This window comes from Ochotona curzoniae, unplaced genomic scaffold, assembly GCF_017591425.1.
Source record: "Ochotona curzoniae isolate NIBS_2020 unplaced genomic scaffold, NIBS_Ocur_1.0 scaffold_3835, whole genome shotgun sequence".
Lineage (NCBI taxonomy): Eukaryota > Metazoa > Chordata > Mammalia > Lagomorpha > Ochotonidae > Ochotona > Ochotona curzoniae.
In genome coordinates, this window is record NW_024467114.1 from 33,808,938 (window position 1) to 33,832,726 (window position 23,789).

A 23,789-nucleotide genomic window follows, 5' to 3' on the forward strand; every position below is an offset into this window, starting at 1 on the left:
TTCTCGCCTTATTGAAATGTTTCTTTTGTTTTGGTGTTATGCTAAAACTCAGAGAATGAGTCAATAAACATTCTGTATTTTATTTTTTGGGGAAAAGTCTGTAAATTTTTGACATAATTAGCCAGTAAAGCCATCTTGCTTTTCTTTGTGGGAAGTTTTAGAAGTTCTGAGTTTGGTTTGCTTTTTTTTTTTTTTTTCTGATCTGTTAGATTTTCTACTCTTGAGTCAGTTTGGAAAGTTGGTATCTTTCTAGGAATTTGTCCATTTCATATACTTTCTCAGTTGTTGGAATATAGATATTCATGGTTTAAAAATGCAAAATCTCTCTACTTTCATTCCAAATATATTGAGTCTTTTTTTTTGTTACTCTATCATTACACTTTACCTTCTCAAGCAGCTATCTTTGATTTATTCCTTATAAAATGAGAATGTTCTTTGTTTATGATTGTAACTTTTCCTCTGATTGCTTTTGCTGTGTCCCATGAGTTACTTGTAATGCTATTCTTTTATTCATCTTGATGGATATTCAAATTTCCTGTTATTGCTTTACTCATTGCTTTATTAATCTTATTCCATTTCCATGTATGTGAAATTCCCACCTTTCTGCTACAGTTAATTTGCCTTGATTCTAACGAGAACGTATTTAGTAAGATTTTAGCTCTTTAAAATGTATTGAACTGGTTTTTGTATTGGCATATAACCTGGCCTAAAGGATGTTTTCATTGGAAAAACAGATTTTCTTGTGTAAATCTGCCTTTTCAATGAAAATGGATGAGACACAGAGAAAGATCTTCTGTCTGCTGGTTTACTTCTCAAGTGGCCACAGTGGCCAGAGCTGAGATGATCTGGAGCCAGGAGCCACGAGCTTCTTCTGGGTCTCCCGTGTGGGTACAAGGTCCCAAAGCTTTTGGGCTGTCCTCTACTGCTTTTCCAGGCCACAAGCAGGGAGCTGGATGGGAATTGGAGCAGCTGGGACACAAACTGGCCTCCACATGGGATCCTGGCACTTGCAGGGTGAGAACTTAGCCACTGAACCATTGTGCTGGGTCCTAAAAAAAATCTTGTTTATATGTTAATTGGCCTGGTTCTATTTTTTTTGAAAGTGAGATGTTGATAGTTTCATTATTGTTTCCCCATTCATTCGGTCAGTTTGACTTTATGCATTTTGGGGATTGTGGGAGATGTTTAATTTTCATATCTCCTGATTGCTTAATCGTTTTCATTGTGAAGTGATCCTACTTGAGCTCTACTACATTTATATATTTCTAATATGAATTTTAGTGTAGCTATTTGAAAGTTACATTGTAGTTCATATTTGTGTGTTATGTCTCTTTGCAACCTATCTACCTCTTTCTGAATTCTGTCTCCTTATGAACACCAGCTTGTAGTTGGAGTTTGATTCCTTTCTGCCCGTTTTGGGGGTATTTTTGTTAAGTGTTGCCTTTCAATATGTTGTACCCATGTGAGCCGATCCAGAGGAGTGACATGCGCTGGTCAGATATGGAAGTCCTTTACTGCTGGCTGTTGGAGAGTGGCTCAGGCCCCAAAATCTCTGCACCCTTAAGTTCAGGGTAGCAGGGTCCGTAGAGGCAAAATCCACTAGTGGGAAGGGACCCCGGGGACTGAGTAAAAGTACTGAGCTGACGCAGAACTGCTTGTGTTGTTGTAGCAGGTGAAACACATTTTTCTCCTAGTCATGCCAGAACATCGTGTCAGGGTTCGAGCATCCTCAGCAGGCAAGATGTGGTGGTCTCAGCCGGGTCAGTGTCCTGGAGTAGAGCTGGACATGGAGACTTTCATGTCATGCCTGTTGTCTCTTTATTAACATTATGCCTGTTTAATGCCACTTTTGGCAAAATCTTTTGAAAACAGATAATATAATGAAAAATATACATTTATATGGTATTTTTACATTTGCTTATTACTTTCCTGGCACACTTTATCTTTTCATGTAGAGCAGAATGGTCCATCTCGGGTTCATTTCTTTGAGATTGAGGAACATTTATTAAATTTGCTGGTGAAGAATTCTGTTTTGTTGGAAATTTAGTTTTTACTTTTTTAAAATTTGGGTTTTATTTAAAAATACAAATTTTCTAATTTTTTTTCTGGGTATAAAATCTTTGGGTCTTTAAAAAAGCATCTAGCAGTGACTGTGCGCTCATCGCATCCTGGATTTCATTACTTCCGGGGAGCTGTCCCGGGCTCGTCTTATCAGAATTCCCTTGCTAATATTCTCAAGATTTCTTCGGTTGTTTTTGGCTTCCACAACTTCTAATATAATGTGTCCGGGTGTGGATTTTGTTGTGTTTGTTCTCTTTAGAATTTTTTGAGTTTCTTGAGTTGGTGGGCTAATATTTTTTCTCCCCTAACTTTGCAAAATTTTCAGTCATAATCTATGTTATGATTTTTTTTTTCTTGCTCCTTTCCTTTGGGTACCACCAATGCAAAATTGTCGCTATGCTTAAGGGTGTCCTGCATCTTCTTATACTGTATTGGTTCCCTCTCCCCCTGCCCATTTCTCTCTGTAGCTTGGATTGTATTATTGCTGTGGATCTCATTTTCAGTTGATTAGTATTTCTTCTGTTCCATCCTATTTCTGAGTTCCTTTGGCAAGTTGTTCATTTTACTTATCATGCTTTTTCAACTCTAGAATTTCTGTTTTACAGTTACCTTCTTAATGTTGGTAATATGAAACTCCCTCCCCATGCATAGACATCTTTTGGTTGTCTGTCTTAAATTTTTTTTTATCTCTGAAAATTGCCTGTTTGGATAGTACATTTTGTCAAGTTCTGGATACTCATTTTTTTTTTCTCCTACCTTTGCAGGATTGGTTATTGTGGTTGCTCATTTATTTGTCTGTGACGAGCTGATCTCTTTTTGTGGAGTGCTTTATCCCGCGCCCAGTCAAGATTGTGATGCCATTTGCAGAGGGTGGAGAGCCGGCTAGGATGGCCTTAGTCTTAGCAGGGCTCTCAGTGTCATTCCCTCATGTCTCTGGTATAGCCTAGGCCTCTGCTGATACCACACCTGGTTGTTAACTTGCCCTCATTGCCTGCTACTTGTTCAACTTTATTTTAAAGAGTTTTTTTTTTATTTGAGAGGAAGAGTTACAGAGGGAGAAACAGGATTTTCCATCTGCTGGTTCACTCCCCAGGTGGCCACAATGGCTGGAGTGGAGCTGATCCAAAGCCAGGAGCCTCTTCCAGATCTCCCGTCTAGATGCAGGGGTCCAGGGATTTGAGCCATTTTCTACTGTTTTCCCAGGCCGTAAAAAGGGAGCTGGATGAAAAGTGGAACAAGCCAGGACTAGGACCGGTGCTCCTATGGGATGGATGCTGGTGCTGTAGGTGAAGGATTAGCCTTTTGAGACACTGCACTTGGCCCCAGCAGATTCCTGTTAATTGTTTACATTCATTCTCTCCTCTCTTTCTCAGTGGGAGAAAGGGACACACTTGGGCTTGAACTTTGTCCTGCCTGGTTTCACATGCACCGGCTTCCTTTGGCACAGCTTCCCAGCTGTTACAAGTCTTTCGAGCTGTGGGCGCTCCTGGAGCACTGCTCACGCTCTGGTTGGTTGGGGCTGGCAAGGACTACCTCAAGGCCCCGCTCTTCCTTTTGCCTTTTGTCTTGTGGCATGGAGACCCTTGCTCTAATAGGCGAATCAAAGGTCCTGTGCTTCTGGTCTGCTGCCCTGAGGGCACGCGCTGCTATGGTGAAAGCTATTTGAAAGAGAGACTTGGCTTCAAGATCACACTCACCTGCATTTGAGCCTCTGTGTTGTGGTGCGGAGGCAGATAAGGATAGGCTGGCACTTGGCCCCTCTCCCCTGCTGTGTGGGGGAGAGGAACCTCCTCCTGGTGCCCACACCCGCCCTGGGAAGGGCTCAGTCACTCTGAGCTGGGTGAGAGATGAAAGGAGAAACAGAGCATGACTCAAGGACCGCAGACACTTCCTGCTCTTCCCAAGATTTAGCAGATTTTCTTGAATAAATATTTCTTCACTTGCTGAATGCCCTTGGGGTAATAGTCAGAGACTTTAAATAGTTGTTTCCAAAATGTTTTCCAAGTTTCGCTGGGGAGTCTCTGGAGTTCTTCTTATAGTTGTCTTCGATATTTTTCATGTTCCCTTTTAAATATTTTTTTTCCCCTCAACATATGGCAAACAGTCCCAGTAGGACCTAAAAGAGGTTTCCATGGAGATTTAATATTTTCCTTGAAAAGCAGTATTCCGTGCACTTGGGTAGCCTACATCCCTTCTCAAGTGTTCGCTCCCTGATGTGAAGACCCTGATGTAAAACACTGACGGCTGAAGTCGCTTTGTCCCTGCCACCTGTCTGGCAGACCTGGATTGAGGGCTGGACTCGTGATTTTGGGCCTGACCTGATCCCAGCTGTGGCAAGCATACAGGGAGCGAAGCAGTGCATGGGAGTCCTGTCTGTTTCTGTTTCTACCATTTCAATGAAATGAAAACATGAAAAAGAGAAGCAGTGCACAAGTTCATGTGTACACAGGCCTTTCTCTCCTTGTAAGCCCTGCTGATAGAAGGTGGACGTGCTCACCTCCTGCCGTCCTGGGATCCTGCTTGCATGTGGACAGCCCTCCTCCTGGACCACCCCAGGCTGTCTCCTCCTTTCGGCTTTCATGTCTAGGCTCCCAGTTTCCACTCGAGGCACTGGAAGTGGTGACACAACTTGTCAACCGTCTCCTTGGCTGGTACATCACTCTTTGATTTCCAGCCAGTCCGTTGGCTTTTGTAAACTCGATTATGGGTTGTCTCTCTAGCTCTGATAGATGTTGCTCCCCTCAAGACCACACTTGTTCTACTTGTGTTATTTTTACAGGCTGAAAAATCTGGCTCCATTGTGTGGGGAAAGGACTGGTTAGGCTCAGTATGACAAAGTTGGTTAGCTGCCTACCGTAGAACCATCTTCTAAGGTGACCTCATCCAGGTAGTTTTTGTGTGGTGACCTTCAAGGCTGCATTGTCGTGGGAATGTGTGGAAGACAATGGGAAGCAGCAGCAAACAGGAGCATCTCTCTTATTATGGTTAGGGATGTTCATCAGTTATTCAGAAGTTTCTTCACAGTGGTTGAAATCAATGGATATTTTGTTTGAAAATAACTTTTTTTTAAAACAGGAATTCAAGCAAGATGTAACTTGTTATTTGAGAATCTCATTTTTGGAGTTTTGGGAGATTATTTAATTCTATAATCTGAGTGAATAATTTGGAAGGCACACTACAGAACACATTTTGAAATTTTAATTATTTCACATCTGGCTTTTTCATCATCCCTCCCCCCAACTATATCTTGATGTCCTTTTTTTCCTATTGGATCCCGCAGATCTGTGATGGAAAGGATTCGAAGCTACAATGAAAAAAAAAAACTAGCAATTTCTTCCTCTTAGAATGTGGAATGGTAATACGGTGACACTGATTTTTCTTTTTAACCTGGAATGCTGATGTGATTTGTAAGGTATACACACACAAGTCCACTGTTTAAACTCTGTTTTGGGAAGATGAGGAATTTCGAGTTGCACTTTGACCTGCTCTGAGGGATGCGATAATGGTACCATTTGCCTCTTTCCTGTTCTTCAGGCGGCAGGAGCCATGCGACCCCTGGTCTCCACCGTCATCCGTGCCTCCGCGGATGGGTGCCTGGACCACTCGCTGGAGCGCGCTGCACACCGAGCCAGTGAGATGCCGCAGGCGTTTCGGTTTGATGTGATCTACAAAGCCTACCAGCAGGTAAGAGCAGTGGCTGCTTAGGGAAGCCCTTCTTCGGTCAGATCTCGGTTCTCAGACCAGTGCTCTGCATGGAGAACTTGCAGAGCACAGTAGATTCATTATTGTAGTTGTATTAAGGGGTAAGGGTTCTTGCAGTAAAGTTGGAAGTTCATCCAGTTTATCTAAAAGCAGAGAGAGGAAGAGAAAGAGAGGGAGGAGGAGAGACTGGAATGATCTGTCTTCCTTTCTGCTGGCTCATTCCCCAAATAATGGCCACAGCAATTGAGATTGGACTAGACTGAGGTCAGGAGCCTGGAATTCCATCTTGTTACCACATAAACGGTAGGAGACCAGGTACCTGGCCATCCTCTGTTGCTTTATCACGCGTGTTAGCAGGGAACTGGAAGGGAAATAGATGATTTGGGATGCTGGTGTTGCTGGCGATGGTTCAACCCCAGTGCACCACGACACCGGCCCCTTGCTCCAGCCCTCTTCATGTGCTCCTCCTTCCCGAAGTGTTTTGGAAAACCACATCTCCCTCCAGCAGTGAGATGACTGCAAATGCCTGCAGTGTTTCTGCCCAGTGAAAACTGTAAGGGTCCTGGTGCCCAAGGTATCCCTCAGGATTGGACACACAACCAGTCTGACTATCACAGAGCTTTCGGGTGCTCAGAAGGCAAGCAGGTGTCCAGTAGAAATCCTGGTGTTTCTGTAGATGGTTTAACAGGCACAGCAAGCCTGCTTTCTCATTGAAGCCCTGGTGTTGGCCGAAGGGCCTAAGTTGCAGGCAGGTCTGTTCAATGTTGGCAGCCTTCTTCCCACTGAGACACTTGCTAATTAGAATTTGAGCTAAAGGTAAGTACTTAAAAAAAAATTGAAGTTTCAATTAATACAGGCTATTGGATTATCTTTGCATTTGTGTGTGTGTTGTAGAAACACTTTTGCCTTATAGAAGCTTACTACCGTTTATATGAGGAATCGGTACTTGATGTTTGGTATTGAATCTTCCCAGTGACATAGAACTTAGAGAATAATTTGGTTCTTGCCTGATATTAGAGAATCGATAACAAGTTTGAAGTCGATGACCTTAAAGGAGGGTGTGGTAATGGTATTGTGAATATTGTCATTCATACTAGAGGGACATAATGATGGATCTCCATAGAGGTTAGTTAAGCTCATACATGTGTTTGCTGGGATTGCTCATGCATTCGTTCAATAGCTAACTCCACCAGGTACTATTTTAAAGTCAGATCAGTTCTGCAGAATGGAAACTCATTTACTGATTAGAAAGGTCTGCAGAAGTTTGTATCTTGTTGAAATGATTTGAAGCACAAAAATTTAGCTTTAGTATATAGTCATTAATCATACATAAATTATGCCATTCAAACGGTCTTTGAGTTTTGAATCCTCATGTCTTAATTTATAGACAAAATCTTGCTGAACTAGACCACCATTAGCCGCATTTCTGAGTTTAATGTAGGAATTTGTTAGTTGTTTATAAGGATTGATTTTTGGGTTTTCTAGTCTGTCCTACTGGTTGACATGTCTGTTCTTGTGTCATACCTAGCTGTTTGGAGTATAAGAGCTCTGTAGTATGTTTGAGGCCATGTGTTGTGTGATGCCCCCAGCTATCTTTTTATTGGTTATGATTGTATTGGTCCCTTGGGGTCTTATGATTCAGTATGAGTTTTAGGGTTATTTTTTTTCTTTCTGAGACTAATATCTTTATTTTGATTCAGATCACAATAGCTCTCTAAATTTCTGCAGATAGTATGGACATCTTGATGATGCTAGTTCTAGCAATTCAAAAACATGGAAGATTTTTCATTTTGTTTTCCTGTAGCTTCTATTTCTTTGCTCAACCTTTTGTAATTTTCATTGCACACACAGAGCTTTTACATATTTGAATGGATTTATCCTGGGGTATATATATGTGTGTGTTGAATATATTATATACATTTATAATATATATCTGCTATATAATATATGCTATACATAATATATGATATATAAGATATCTTATGTAATATATCACATATAAGATATAAAATATATGATATATAAGATGTGATATATATGATATATCTTATATGTGATATGTGGCATATCAGGGTACATATCATATCTGATATGCCACATATATATCATACAATATATAATATATGTTGGCTATATTATATTATTTTATTACATTAATTTTACTATTATACATTATATGATATTATAATATATTACAATATTGTAATATATGATATAATATACAATATAGCTATTATATATAATATATAATATACATATTATTGTATTGTATATTATTGTATACAATATTATATATTATATATTATATCTAGCTATATTATATAATATAGCTATAATATATTTTAGGTATTATAATATATTATAGCTATTATTTAATATAGCTATATATTTAACATATATATTATATATAATTAATATATTATAGCTATTGTGAATGAAACTGATATTACAAGGTTTTTCCAGTTGTGTCATTGTTTATAGAAAGGTTGTTGATTTTTGAGTGTTGATTTTGTTCTGGCAACCATCTTGGGCATTCCAGTAATCTTAGTCTTTTGGTTTTGCTATGTAAAGGGTCATACCATCTGCAAACAGGGATAACTTGACTTCCTGCCTCCTATTCATAGCCCTTTGATTTCTTTTTCTTGTCTTATGGCTCTGGCTAAATGAGCTTCCATGGCGCTCTCTGCAAACAAATCAGAATCATTGTGGAGAAAGGATGTTCTCTTCAACAGAGTTGGGAAACTTGGAATGCCGTATGCAGAAGTATAAAATAAAACTCCTAACTTAGACCTCACGCACGAATCGACTCACGTGGATCAGGGATCTGAATCCAAACCTGAAGCTAATCATCAGGTTAGCAGAGGAAAATACAGGGGAAATACTGCGAGGCAATGGAATGGGTACAGACTTCTTGGATCAGACCCCAGAAGCACAGGCAATAAAGGCAAAAGACATAAATGGGATTATATCAAGCTAAGAAGTTTCTGTACAGCAAAAGAAACTGGTAGAATGGGAGAGCATGTTTGCAAACTAGCATCTGATAAAGGATTAATAGCCATTATATATATAAGGAGGTAAAGAAACTTAATAATCTAGTCCAGAAATGGGCTGAAAGATGTGAACAGGCATTTTTCAAAGGCAACAGACGCTTGAAAAGAAGCTCGAGAGCACTAGACACTCGGGCAACGGTGAAGAAAAGCCACAGAGAGGCCTTACCTCACCCTGGTTAGAACTGCTGGTCATTCCCAAATCAAAAAATAACACACTGGTGAGGATGTGGCAGGAATGTGAACTTGCACAACCATTATAGAGGACAATTTGGAGATTTTTCAGATCTGAAAGTGGATCTATTATATGACCCAGTTATTCCATTGCTGGGAATTTACCCAAAGGAAATGAAATAAGCCTATGGAAGAGTTACCTATAAGCCTGCGTTTATAGCAGCAAAACCACTACAGCTAAGGTGTTGAATCAACCCGGATGTCTCTCGACTGATGACTGGATAAAGAAAATGGAGCATTTTTAAAAAGCTGTGCCTGAGTTTAACCTTTTGGGTTTTTTGCATTAAAATGTGTTTAATTTCATTTTTTTCTTAGGGACTTTGAAGTAGGTACATAGATGTGACATTACTGCCAATTATTATATATTACCATTCCCTATATTCAGCTTTGTATTGGATAATAAAGTTGAACATAAGCACATACACTTCTAAATCCTTTTTAAAGTCTTTGAGAAATTAATCAGAACAATTACATGTACACCAAAGGTATGTGTAGATTTGGTTTGCTGCTTTATTATAAGTACTAATTCTTGCAAATGCTAATTCCCCTCATCCTTTATTCCTAGGAATCATTAGTGGATATTTGAAAGGGCTAGTAGGAGTTATGCCATTGTAGAGCTTTTACCGAATATACAAATGTTCATGTCAGAGTGTTTTGTTAGTCATATACTGATACGAACTCCTATTAATTGCCTATGTGTGTGTGTCTCCATTATTCTATGTCCAGATGTGTGTTAGTACCCACGTAGCAGAAAACTGGGTTGTGTGTATGAACAGTGAAGAATCAGTTATTAGTGCCGTGGACTGGGTTGATAATAATTGAAAAATCATTAAAACGTGTAAGTGTGAGATATACTTAGCATGCACAAACACTTGGTACTTGTTTTTGGTTGGTTTTTAGGGTTTCCTTGTAAGTGGGTACTTGTTGGTTGTTTCATTGTCCTGCTGGAGATGATTCCCTTTAACCACTGGGAATTCTTAATGACACATTTGGCAAAGATTTCTAAGGAAAAGAAAATTTGCTTTAAAGAATAAAAAATCCTGCAGTGAAAATTACACTGTCTCCAGGAACATGGGAAGCCCAGAATCATCCAGAACATTCTTATTCAAACATGAAATTTCTCCTCTGTGCTGTTTCAAGAGAATAGATTGTCCCCACAGAGAGGCTTTCAAATTATGTAACCACAGTTCTTGAGAAAATTGGTGTGGTGGTCACAGCACCATCTGTGACTCATTGCTTGCACTCAAGAGCTTAGGTGTGCAGGATCATAGAAGGTGCCCTGTTAATGATGTCTCCATGGGAATGCCCAGGCATGAAAGAATTGGCGTGATTCATCCAGTTGCCAAATCGTCCTCTGCGCCATTAACCATCCAGTTTCTTAGATTTGATATCCTGTTGAAATCTTCTCATGGACATCCAGATGCTGTGTTCTGTTTTAAAGTGTAAACACACCATTAACACAAAACACTCCCCTCCCTCGATCTTTAAGGAGCGCTGCCACATTTCTGGGGATTGACATCTGATAGAACCATAAAACCCAAAGAACATAATAGGAACTTCCCTTCGTTTGCCCAGGACCTGCACGCCTTACAATGAGTAGGATCTGTGTTTTGTACCAAGTGCCCACACACTGGCTGTCAGTTGCTGAGCTAACCAGAACTCAAGAGCGTGAGCATCTTGTGACCGGTGTTGGGGTTGGTGCTAGGGAGATGAGGGAATGTAGACCATTGTTTTGAAACAGGTGGAGAATGGAGGAAAGGGACTGGGGATGGAAAGATCCTTAGGGATGGTGAATGAACAACAAGCGGAACAAAACTGAAAGAGTATGGATTTCCAGGGGAAGCTTTCCTGGGCTGGAATCACCTTTGATTGGACTCGTGCATACACACCACCCCAACTCTGTCTTTACCATTAGCATGGACATTGAAGTTATTTTTGTCTCATTGAATTCCAGTGTGTCTCATTCTGTAGGTTTCTGTAGTTTTATGTAAATTGAAGAAGTGTTATCGCTTTTCAACCTTTTGGCTTAGATCAAGATCAAGTGAAGTTTGGAAAGTTAAGTCCTCTGAGTTTATTAGTGGTTGTAGTTCCAGTCACATCTTCTGGGGCTTTTAATGTTTATACAGTTTTGTAATTTTTCTCGATGTGATGCCTACCAACTTCTGTGTCAGAGTTAGAAGAAGTTATTTGATGGTTAAATGAGGATGAAACATCTATGTTTCTTGTTAGTATAGTGTAGATATTTTTAAAAGAAAGTTATTTCTGTTTATTTTAAAGCTGGAAGAAGAGTGGGAAATAGATACCTTCCACCTACTAGAACATTCCCCAGAAAGCTGCAACAACCAGGCTGAAGCTGGGGGAAGCTGGCACCCAGGAAATCCCAAAGGGGTTCCGCTACGTGAAGGGCAGAGAGTCAAGAAAGTGGTACTCCCTAGCAGAAACCTGGATTGCAGGGAGAGAGGGGAGACTCCTTCTCAGCACCCTGTGGTCGGATACTTCCACTTCCTGGCTGCGGGTTTCCCATGTCTGCCCAAGAATGCCCTTTGCTAAAACCTAAGCCTCAGGCTCTTTTAGCAGGCCCTCCCACAGCAGTGGAATCGGTGCCCTTGTTAAGGATGCTCAAGTGCTAGTTCACTCCTCCCACCCTGTTAGGAAGCAACAAGAGGGCGCCACTGAGGAGTGGCTCCCCTTGCCAAACACACATCTGTGGGTGCCTTAGTCTTGGACTTGTGGGCCTCCCTCTTAACCATGAGCCGTCCATTCTGTTCATAGCCAACCCAGTTGGAGCTGTTTAACTTACAGTACCCCAAAAGGGCCATGACACTCGCCCAGAAGTTACTAATAGTGATGATTCCTATCTTTGTTCACCTTCTTATTGGTGTCTTGCTTCAGTCTTGTTGGTATTTCTGGAAGGGCTACTAGATGTTATTCCTTTCTTGATTATGTGTTGCAATGTCTTCTCTTAGCCATTTATGTCAGTATTGTCATTAATTACTTCGTCTTGATGCAAGCAAACCCTGTGAGTATGGACTCTTGTTTAAAAATTTCTTAATCATGTCACAGTTACATGATTGTTGCTCTTTAATTCATTTTGAGGTCGTTTTAGAATGTGCTCCCATATTGGGCTCCTTTGAATTTGCATCTATGAATTGAGTTAGTTTGTTCAGTATTAATGCATTATCCATTTTCTAACTAATTTGTGCTTTTATTATATTGCCATTTCTAATATACAAGATTTTAGAGAATGGAATTAAAGGGTAAGTTTACTTGAGTACAAAGTAATTCTGAAATTCATGTACACAGAGGGCATAAAAAACGTGTACTGTGAGGAAAACTCCATGCATTTCAAATTTTGCTTTTTTTTTTTTTTGCACCAAATAAGTTTAGTTCCACTTTTTCAAAGCAGTTTCTGATGTACTCCAGTATACGTAGGCTTGTTTCTGAATGCATTATTTGTTCATTCATTGGTTGTTTCCAGGGACATCACCACCTTAAACTTTTTAAATTTCCCTTTGACATTTTGTTTTTGCACAGGTTCCATAGCACATAGAGCCTCCGGCAGGCTCACGCTCTGATGCGAGGTGATTTATTACCCATCTGGCCACTGCCTCACAAACAAACACAACTCGGTACCTCCATCCGATGAGACAAATCCAGACAAGTTCATCCACAGCTGTTAGCCTTCTGCCTCCCAATGGCCTGTGCCGGCAGACATGATCCTCTGCCAGCTGTCTCCTGATGCAGGGTTTTCCTTCAGGGAGAACTGCTGGCTGTTCCATGGAAGCCGGAGCCTGTGACCCGCACCATGGTGTACTGCCTGTGGCCAGTGGTAGCCCTGGTTGACAGCACAGGCTGTGGCTTGTGTCCTCAGGGATAGGGCCACATGGGCCCCCCTGCCAGAGGGTCTGGGAGACAGGGGAGGTCAAGGGCACTCGGAGGAAGGCGTGTACTGTGCGGAAGCCTCTGGACTGACCTTGACAACTTTGTTCTAGGTAGGAAATGTTCATTCCAATCCCTCTGGTTGCAAGTGTCACTGGTAGTAATTGACATGATAAATTAATTTGGGAATTAAGTGGAGGGTTTTACAATTATGCTTGTGTCCTTTATAGGCATAGTATGTGTTTATATATTTACTATTGTTTGAAAATTTTTAATTTTTTCTACGTTCTTAGTAATTTTTTACATTATATATTTTTGCTGTCGTGATGTATGTTTCCAGTTTTGCTTTCTAATTGATTTGTTGCTATGTGTGTTTTTTTCTCCCTTTGGCATATCAAGACTTTGGTTGGACTTTGGTTTTAACCGTGTGCTCGAATTCTAGATTCCTATAGTAGACATACTAACAGCTTTTTTTTGTTTTGGTAATAATTTTCCTTTGGTTGTCTCTTTGGCCAGGACCTCTGTTACAGTAGAATGGATAGAGCAATAGAGACAAATTTTCCATTCCTAAAGTGACTATCTCATTTCTCAATTATAGTATGTACTGTAGATTTTTTTGATAGAAAGTCTTAATAGCTTAGATTTATCTCTTACTCAGCTTTCTATAAAGCTTTCCTTTGTAAAAATCATCTGTAGATAGCATACCTTTTGGAACTTTGTTCTTGCATATCTGGCGAGATCAAATGGTTCTTGGCGTTTGAGTCTGTTACTGTGAGTTAAGGCGGAATGAGAGGTTGGAATGTGTGATTTTTGAGACACTAGATGCAGTATCTTCTGCAGTTAGATTTAGCTACTTCATACCTTGCTTGGGATTTCTTCCCTATGTTTGTAACTAATCCTTGGTTTCTCTTCTTTGTCCTATTTGATTTTTTACTTGAAAAGAGGATAATGTGTTTGCATTATTGTTTGTGGCTCTTGTCTGTGTGCTGAACTGTGATTTTTAAAAAAACTTTTTATGAAACCATGTAGTGGAGCATTAAGCCTTTGGATGTAATGGAAGTTAAAAAAAAATGTTATCTCAAAACTGAAAAAAAAAACCTGGAGTAAAGCTGCTATAAACGAATGTCTAAATATTAGGGAATAAGGAGTTGGATTACTTTTCCTGTTTTCTGGAGCAGTTTCTGTAAGATAAAGCAGTGTTCTTGGAATCCTGACAGAATGTCACCGACAAAGTTTGTATACTTGGAGCTGATTAGGGAGAGGGTAGATGGCAGTAGTTTTTCCAAGGGCTGGTAACTTTTTTAAAAAGTTATTAAATATCCAGGCTTTCCTTCTTCAGCCAGTGTTTGCACTTCGTATTTTCTTCAGGATTTTTTGCTGCATTGATATCTTTAAATTTATTGGCATATCATATTTGTGGTTAGAGGTTGTATCTGAAGGCAGAAGGTGATAAGGAATGGGTCGGGGGTGTGTCGGGCGAGGCGGAGGAGCGTGTGAGGCCAAAGGGAGAAGGTGATCAACCCAGCTGGAAGGACTGGTTCGAGGGCCAACCTGTGGCTCACTGAGACGAGAACAGAGGAGCAGGTGGATGTCTGGGACTGAACGTAGATGTCCCGTGACTTCAGATAGGCCCTATGCCTTGCAGTTCTTGAGCTGCTTAGTCTAAAGAACGTTTGCCTAACTCGCATCTTGAGGTAAGGTGGTTTCATGACCCGGAAGCCCCTATTCTCCCTCAAACCTCAGGGGTTCCAGGCAACCAGTTCTCTTAGATTTGCTAACTTGATACAGACTTTCAGGCTTGGCATATATATATATGTATATAATATGTAAATATAATATAACATTTTACAATACAATATAATAATTTACATATAATATGTAAATATATTTACACATAATATGTAAATATATATTTACATATTATATACATTTATGTATTAACAAATATATAAAATTTAGAAAATATATACATTTAGAAAAAAGAATGCATGATCAAAAGATTGAGAAAGACATATTTGTATTTATATATTTATTTATTTGCCTTTCTCAATCTTTTGATCATGCATTCTTTAGAAAAAAAAGAAAATTAGTTCTGGGCCCTGCATGATAGCATAGCAGTTAAGGTCCTCATCTTAAACATGCCGGGATCCCATATGGGTGCTGGTTCTAATCCCTGCGGACCCGCTTCCCATCCAGCTCCCTGCTTGTGACCTGGGAAAGCAGTTGGGGATGGCCCAGAGCAATGGGACCCTGCACCCATGTGGGAGACCCAGAAAGAAGTCCTGGTATCTGGCTTCGGATCAATGCTGTACCACCTGTTGCGGTCACTTGGGGAGTGAATCATTGGACCGAAGATCTTCCTCTCTGTCTCTTCTCCTCTCTGTACATCTGCCTTTCCAATAAAATAAATAAATCTTTTTAAAAAATTAGCTCTTTTATTTTTGAGTTTACTTTAGAGTTTTAAGATTAGCAAGTGTGACCCCTCCAACTTTGTTCTTTTTCTGAGGGTGATAGTACATGCCTTCAAGTCTTTGACTGTAAGCACATTTCTCATTGAAACTCTCCTCTCTCTATTCCAGCACTATGTCTCAAATGCATATTCTAGTGAGAATTAAATCAGTAAGCATTTTTTATGGTGCGAAATATAGCTTGTTCTTAAAGCTGTGAGCTTATTTTCCTTAAATATCCTGGAGTAGAAAGCTGTACTGAACTGTGGAATCTGCAGAGAACTGTTGCTGCCACACTTCTTATTTCTCTCACCCTATTTCACAGTTGTTCTTATGAACTGCGTCTTGGCAAGATGGGGCCAACTGTTTTTAGTTAGACTCCATGGTTTTACAAAAAAGGCACTATGGATGGAGTAGAGTTGTCCTTGCAAGAACAGAAGGCAAAAACAAGATGAGGGGAACTGAGGACACAGAATCAGACTAGAGAAGGGAACCCCCCAAAATGAGAGTCCCGCCTTCCCAGTGCTCTGTGCTGAGTTCATGGCCTAACGTTGGAAAAATGAGATCCTGGGAAAAATGCTGTTTGGGTGACTGCTGGCCATCTCTCTTGTGTTTGGGCTGTCTTGGTAAGTGAGCTGAAGGAGGAGAATGGAATGTGTGAGCAGAGGCCTGCAACAGCGAGATCTGTTCTCTCTTAAATTGTGGGCAAAAGAGCGCCTTGGCAGTGGCAAGTGCTTTTTGGTTTACTTTGTAAAGTCGTGGTCTCTTTGCTGTAGAAGTTGGCAAGAAATGCTGTCTTCTGGAGTAAATAAAAGTGAACAGAGAGACACAAGTCTACCGTTGTTGACTTTCTGCTGCGAGGCTGTGTGTCTCAAACAGGTGCAGACTCCTGGAGGGCGCCTCAGAGAGTGCTTTGGGACATACCCAGATGGACGCTGACTGACAGTACAACTCTTGGCTTGGTGTGTGGCAAGAGCTGCCAGCTGCCATTGTCTGGGCATTCCTGAGCCTTCATTCTGGCTGACAGAGCTCAGGACCACCAGGTGAGCCCCTGTTGGCACTTGGGCTTGCATCATGAACTGTTCTGTGTGCCAGCAAAACAGCAAAGATTCTCTTTCTCTGAAGGGTGGGGGAAAGAAATAAAATTCAAAGTAGAGAACTTCTTGATTTATGGGAGTACTTGGGGAAATTCTTTGTGGTATGGGTCCATCTGTAATCACAAGATGAAATAAGTTAAATGTTGAAAAGAACTGAGATCAACATTTAGCTTTGGAGGCAGAAATATAAAAACAGATGAGAGAGAGAAGAGGGAACAAGGGAGAAAGAAACAGCTCCCAACCTCTGCCTGGCTCCCCAAATTCCCGCAGCTGGGAGCTGAAACTAGGAGCCTGAAGGAATCCAGATCCCTGGTGTGTGTGGTAGGAGCCTCTGCCTTCCGAGGTTGGCACAGACAGCTGGGATCTGGAGCTGGGGCCTGATTGCAGGCACTGTGATTGGAGATGTGCTGGGCCAGATGCCTGCCCCCTCATTTCTCCTTTTTGGCATTAATGGATATAATGTACATGTTTGCTTCTGGACAGAACTTCAGCACTTTATGGTTAAGACCCATGTCCTTGGCAGATATAAGAATTTTAATCTTGTACATTTGTGGCTGTCTTACTTTAGAGATGTGCTGGATGGTGGAAAAGGTATTAGAAGATATTTGGTGATATCATGAAGGAATTTTGATTGGAGATTAACTCGGAGCATGCCGTGTCTGATAAATAGAATAACCATTCAGTTCTTTTCTGTATAGGTCTTAATTATTTGCTCTTCTGAGGTTAGATTGGCCAACAGAGCCATGGCTGAAGAGAAGCAGAAGCTGTTTTTCCCCCAAGACCCCTAGTGGGCAGCAGGTCCGAAGGCCTGTGTCCAGCCTGGCCTTGCTGTCTGGGTCCGTCGTTGAACTTGTCTTCCTGAGTGCAGGCACTGCTCATCGTGAGCAACCTTGGATTCTCCCCACACCTGGGCTGGGCACCACTTGCAGGCACCTGCTTTCCATGCACTGACCATGGCTTCCTCTGTTTTCTGTGACGTTTGGCTGTGTGCTTGCTGTGGCAGAGCTTCAGTTAGAAGTTCCCTCTCCCTTCTCCAGTCCATCCCTTCCCCAGTTCCTTTCACAACTGTGTGCAGGATTAATTCCTCAAATCCCTTATTGCATCAGGAGGATGCAATCCCTTATTGCATAATGGGGGTCCTGCTACCCAGACTGAGCAACACACTGGGCTCTCTTACATGTGAATGCAAGGGAGGGATGTTTGGCCTCATGGTGAAGCTGCCCGTTGAGATGCCTGCATCCCAAACCAGAGAGCCTGGGGTTGATTCCTGGCTCTGACTCCCAGTTCCAGGTTTTTGCTGGTGCTGGTTGTGGAAGGCAGCGGTGACGTCAGTGCTGCAGACCCGGGTTGAGTTCTGAGCCTCCTGCCTGCAGCTCTTGCCTTTGATCCTGGCTATTGTGGGCATTCGGGGCGTGATGAGCAGATAAGAACTTTCTCCCTCTGTCTGTGTTTGTCTCATATGTAAGGATAAAAAATTTTAAAATGATAAACTTTTTTAAAAAGTAAAATGAATTTACTTTTTAAGAAGGTTTCCTTTTTTCCCCCTTTATTTGCGAGGGAAAGAGGAACATAGAGATATTTTCCATTTGCTGGTTCACTCTCTGAATTCCTACAGTAACCGGGACTGGGCCAGACCCGTGCCAGGCAGTGTATCTCTTGTGCGAGTGACAGAAGCTCCAGCACTTGAGTCCTTTACTCTTTTCCTCCATGGTGCAGCTTAGCAGGCAGCTGGAATCGGAAACAGAGTTGACTCCACCTTGGCTACTCTTGTGTGGGATAGGGGCATACCAACTGCAGCTGAACCAGGGTATCAAATGTTCACCTTTTATAAAAGAAAAACTATGACTCAGTTCTTTTCTTTAGAAAAGAATACATTTTGAGGAGAAGCACATGTGTCTTACAGAGTACTAATTTTCTTTGGAATTTGGTATCAAAGTTGGTTAACCTTGTAATGTGTCTTAGGGTATCTCATGGCATTAGCCATTGCCAAAGGAAATAGAAGGAACACGTTACCTTTGAGTGTTTTGGTTTATTGGTTTGCTGCCTAGAATATGGCAAGGTCACCTATAACCTATGAAACAGTAGCTGTGTAATGTTAAAAGCCAACATGTTTATGGGCAACCTTTCTTGCAGCAGCTCGACAGGGTTGAACTTGTCTTTGCCCTTCAAGTATTTCAGTGTTATAGACTTTTCATAAATAGTATCATGCTTCCTTTGCATATGATTTTGAGGTTTATATCAATGTTTTATTCGCATTGTTGCTTGTGGGCTTCATTGCAAAGGTACTTGCAAAATCTGCGGAAAATGGAATCAGAAGATAAGTTTATTTTGGTATGAAATGTTGAAATCAAGGAACAGTTGTTTTTGTAAGATGCATTTTCTGTGAGTTTTTGAAGAGCCCACATATCTTCAGACATTATTTGATATTCCACATTATGAGCTGAAGAGGCAGTTTTGTATTGTTTGCACAATCAGTTACTTTCATACACTTTTTTTTTGATAAAAAGATGTATTCATTTTTGTTGGAAAGGCAGATTTACAGAGAAGGAGAGACAGGAAGATCTTCTGTCCACTGGTTTACTCCTTAGATGGCCACAACAGCCAGAGCTGAGTTGATTTGAAGCCAGGAGTCTCCTTTGGGTCTCATGCAGGTGCAGGGTCCCAAGGCTTTTGGCAGTCCTCTATCGCTTTCCCAGGTCACAAGCAGGGATTGGATGGGAAGCGGATCAGCAGGGATACAAAGTGACTCTCCTGTGGGATCCTGGCTCTTGCAAGGCCAGGACTGAGCCACTGAACCAATGAGCTGGATTCCATATACTGTTGAATAAGTAGAACTTCCTAATTTGGTTGGCGAATGGAAATGACTGCTTTTTACTGCGAATGTTTTGGGTAGGTTGCTTCCTGTTAGTGAAGTTTATGTGTACCGTTGTATGCCAGGGTGCTGTGCTTATCACAGAACTTAGTTGGTGGTCTGAAAGTTGACAGTGGCAGTGCCATGCTGGCAGTCTTCTATAGAGTTCCTATCAAGTCATCAATTACCCAGGGTTTTCAAATCCTGTGACATGGTAGCCTGTATCACCGACATTCTGGTGGTTAAAGGTTGTATACCCTGATACGTATCTGAAACTACTGACGGATGCATGAATGGTGTGTAGGGTTGGAACCTCTCCACGAAGGCGATAAAGAGCAACCTGAAGTAGGCAGCAGTTGGAAAGGATCCAGCCTAGGAAAGGGAGTCAGGCCGGCCCAGACCCCATTGAGCATGGTCAGCAGTTGGTGGTGTATGGCGTCTCTGCTCCTTTCCTTGCTGGTGGGCCCTGTGAACACCTTTGTGGGCCAGGTCCTTTAAAGCACTGTCAACAGAGGGCGCTGGAGAGACCCGGCCTGGTGAGGGGCTTCTCTTGCCGTTCCTGCCGCTGCGCAGCTGCCCTGGCAGTGCGCCTGTGTATGGCACGGGGTGCCGTTCTGGCTGCCACCGCTGCTGGAGGTGTTCTTGCTTCTCCTCTCTGCTCTGCTGCTCCGTGTCCACCAGCCTTGGTTCTCTCGCTTTCCAGCTTGTTAGTCCCATGTTGCTGAGTGGTCTACTGGGGGGCTCCCAGCTGCCGGTGGTTTTCTTGATCTTCTGGTTGGCCCCGTGCCACCACCTGCCCTCCCAGATGGCGAAGTCTCTCCAGTACTTAGTGGTGTAGCCATAGCTTCTCCAGTGAGGTTTGACTCTTAGCCTTGGAGAGGATACGCACCCTTCCCTGGGTAGCCTTTCTAAGGATTTGTCTTTCAAGTTACTTGTCATTCTCTTGTAGTAGTCATACCATCCCAGATAGCTAATAGTTTACACAAAGAATTTTCAAAAAGGTCATGGAAAATGCGCCAACATAAACTTACCCCTGAATTCTGTTTTTTCATGACCTTTTAGGAAACTTTTATTTGTCACTGCTGATGTATTCCACAAATGCCTGCCACAGCTGAGGGCGGAGTGTTCTGAAACCGGGAGCCTAGCACGCAATCCGGGGTCACCTGGTGGGTGGCACGGCCTCACCCGCTTGAGATGTCTGTCTCTGCTTCCCCAGATGTCCTTTAGCAAGAAGCTGAGTTTGGAAATAGAACTGGGAGTTGGACTCAGGCAACCTCCAGTTGGATGTGGGTGTCCCAAGTGATAGCTAAGCTGTTGAACCAAGTGCCTGATCCTTCATGGCCTTTGCACAGTAATCTAGCTTTGAATCTTTTCTTCATAATCTGTGCGACTTATATTTTCCCAGGCAGTGCTGAGTGACAGTTTTTGCTATGGAGTCACCTCTCTGTTAATGTTGTGAAAAGGGAGATAGCTACCTTATTTTTTGAAAGATTTATTGATTTTCCTTTTAAAAAGAGATTTGTTTATTTTTATTTGGAAGGTAAATTTTCCACAGACAGGAGGAGAGATGAAGAGAGAAGGTCTTCCATCAACTGCCTCGCTCCACACATCATCGCAAGGCTAGAGCTGAGCTGATGCAAAGCTGGGAGCCAGGAGCTTCCTTTGGGTCTTCCGCCTGGGTGTGGAGTCCCAAGGACTTGGAACTTCCCCTGTTGCTTTCCCAGGCCATAGACAGTTGGATAGGAGGTGGAGCATCCAGGACATGAGCCGGCACCATATGGGATGCCGTTGCCACAGCGTGGGGCCGCACCATCATGCTGGCTTTGCTTGGGAATTCAGGGGATGTCCCAGGACAGCAGAGACCATGGAGGAAAGGGAGAGGCTCATGTGCAACTGAAGATGTGGTGAATGAGTGCTGACTCTTCAGCTGTATGCGGTTGGAACCGTGTTCTCAGGGAGCCAGGGAATGAACGTATCCCTGGAAGGCCGCAAGAGCTGAGCAGAGAGGTCAGCCTCCCACCCACAGGGACTGGAGTTCAAATAATGGATTGTTAAAGGGAATTCGGCAAATATCTTTGACTTTACATTGATTACCAAGAAAGAAGACTGCACTGCGAGTGTGAGGACCGCTGCCCAGGACACACAACACCCTTCCGAGGAAGTAAGAAGAGTCTGTAGTCTATGATGGGCACTGTCTAGTTAAAACTGCTTAACTATTTCAAATTGAGTCATGTTGAGGAAGTCATCAGTCTTGAAGAAGGCCAAACTTTTTGATACAGTAGTCCAGGACTTTAAGATAGCCGTGGTAAGTTGATTGAAGACTCTGTAAAGAAAGATTGCTAGAATGATTTAGAAGTAAGGAATTTAAAGACTAGCATTGAAAGGCAAAAGAGAATCAGATGCAAACCCTAGAAATAAAAATTCAAGTATAATCTGAAACTAAATGCCATGTGCTCACTGGATGACCATCAAATGACTGGATCAGCAAACTTGAAGTGATGCTGGTTTCCAGGGGGCCTTTCTGTCCTCTCCATCTACCTGTCCCCTCTGCTGTGTCTCTAGGTCAAAGTAAGGGGGACGGACCGCCCTCCTCCATACAGGGAAAAGGACCACCGCTCTGTCCCACAGCATGCATGGCTGACTGTGCTCCACCACATGCATGGGGGAACAGCAAGAGATGTGTACTCAGACACCTTTGAAGACAAAGGGCAGAATCAGAAATGAAACAAGAACAGACTGCTGTTAGTGAAGAGGGGAGGGGTTTCTAGGATTTTCTCGTACCCAAGTGGGAAATGGGTGTCACGGGTGGCAGCTTTATCCACTACACCTGTCAGCAGTGCTTCTTTGTTGGTGCATCGTCTGCCTTTATATGTGTGTACCATTCACCTTGCAAGCATCCACTTGGTGGTACAGCCCTAATACTGAGTACGGTGTAGGTAGATGCTCTAAGGACTGGAGTGTATTTGAAATATATGAAATAAAGAAGATGCTGTACTCCATTATTTTTGGATGGCCCCAGTTCAGCAGCGTAACCGGGAAGCTTCCCATTGAGTGCACATGTTTCATGACACTGAATTCCTGTCTTGGAAACTCACAATGATCTTGAGGGGAATCAGAAGACTGCAAGGAAAAGCTTTATATCTTTTGTCTCTCAGAAGAGCATAAAATGAACTCCCCCCCACACCTTTCCTGCAGGTAATCTCACATTTCTTTGTAAGTGAAAAAAAAAATTACAATAACACCCATCCAAAGCCTCCTTTGGCCGACGAAGGTGGGTTACGTCATTGTGTACTGTGTGTGTGTGTGTGTGTGGTGTTCCCTACCACAGAATATTAACTGGAATTAGGAGTACCAGGAAGTCACAGGGACTTCCCTCTTTGATTAGAAGCAGGCTGGTCTCCTTGCTGCATTCCTGATCCCGCCGGATTGTGGAATGCACACATGCCCTTTGTCTTCAAGCATGTTACGGATCATGTTGTGTCCTGTCCTGAGTGTTAACACAAAGCAGGATGTAACATTATGTGCAGAGGAAAGCTGTTGACTAGCCATGGAGTGCTGCGTTTTAAATAGATCTCAGGTTTTATTCGTCACATGGTTTTACTAATACAGATGGAGGAATTGATTAAATTCCACTTTAGTTTGAAAAGGAGCAGTCCTCTTTTCTAAGGAAGGAGTTTGATGTCACTGTGAAGTTGAGTCTTTATAATGCAAGCCGACAATAATATGTTTTTCGTGAGGTATTGCTGACAAAATTGAACTTAATCCAGTACTTTTTCTTGTCAAGTTTAATTCATAGTAGAACCTTTCCTTTTTGTTTTCTTCTGGTAAAGCTATCTGCTTCTATTTATTTTTGGTTGCTAAAGATTTGGTGGATTTATGGATATGGTGTGATGTTCTCTGTGTACCTTAGGAAATGGTCAAGTGACATATTCACTATCTCAAATACTGATTTTTTTAAATGGCAGGGACACAGAAGATCTTAAATATTTTGAAATTTGTGACCCCCCCCCAACTTTGTCTCCTGTTTTGCTGAAATGCCCTACCCGTAGACCAGTATCTCTCTCCCTGTCAAAGACCCCAAGCTTGACTGAAGCCAGGAAGCAGGATCTTCTAGGTCCTCATGTGGGAGGTGGGAGGAGCTCAAACACTTAGACCATTGTCCACTGCTCTCTTAAGCCATGAAAAGGAAGCTGGGTCTGAAGGGAGGTAGCCAGAACACACACACACACACACACACACACACACACACACACACACACACACACACACACACACACACACACACACAGAGGATAATGGCATCAGGCGTCGTGACTTTATCCCATCTGGTGTAATTCACTCAGTGTGATGTCCTCTTGGGTGATCCAGCTAGTTGCAAAGACAGAATTCCCTGGGTTTTGAAGGCTAGCGGGCACCCTTCGCTCTGTATGTACCGCGTTATGTAGCTCATTTGCCCTTTGGTGTGTGCTTG

At 42.2% G+C, this 23,789-nt stretch overlaps 1 protein-coding gene across 3 annotated transcripts in view; it reads left to right on the plus strand.

The window, feature by feature from the left end:
* CRPPA (CDP-L-ribitol pyrophosphorylase A) overlaps window positions 1-23,789 on the plus strand; it is a 231,552-nt gene that overhangs the window by 23,131 nt on the left and 184,632 nt on the right. For 2 of the 3 annotated variants that reach the window (XM_040965017.1, XM_040965018.1), the window contains exon 3: window positions 5,596-5,745. The exons of the other annotated variant lie outside the window; for it this stretch is intronic. In XM_040965017.1, coding sequence (XP_040820951.1) covers window positions 5,596-5,745 — 150 coding nt within the window. The remainder of the gene's footprint in view (window positions 1-5,595; window positions 5,746-23,789) is intronic. 3 annotated transcript variants of the gene reach the window in all.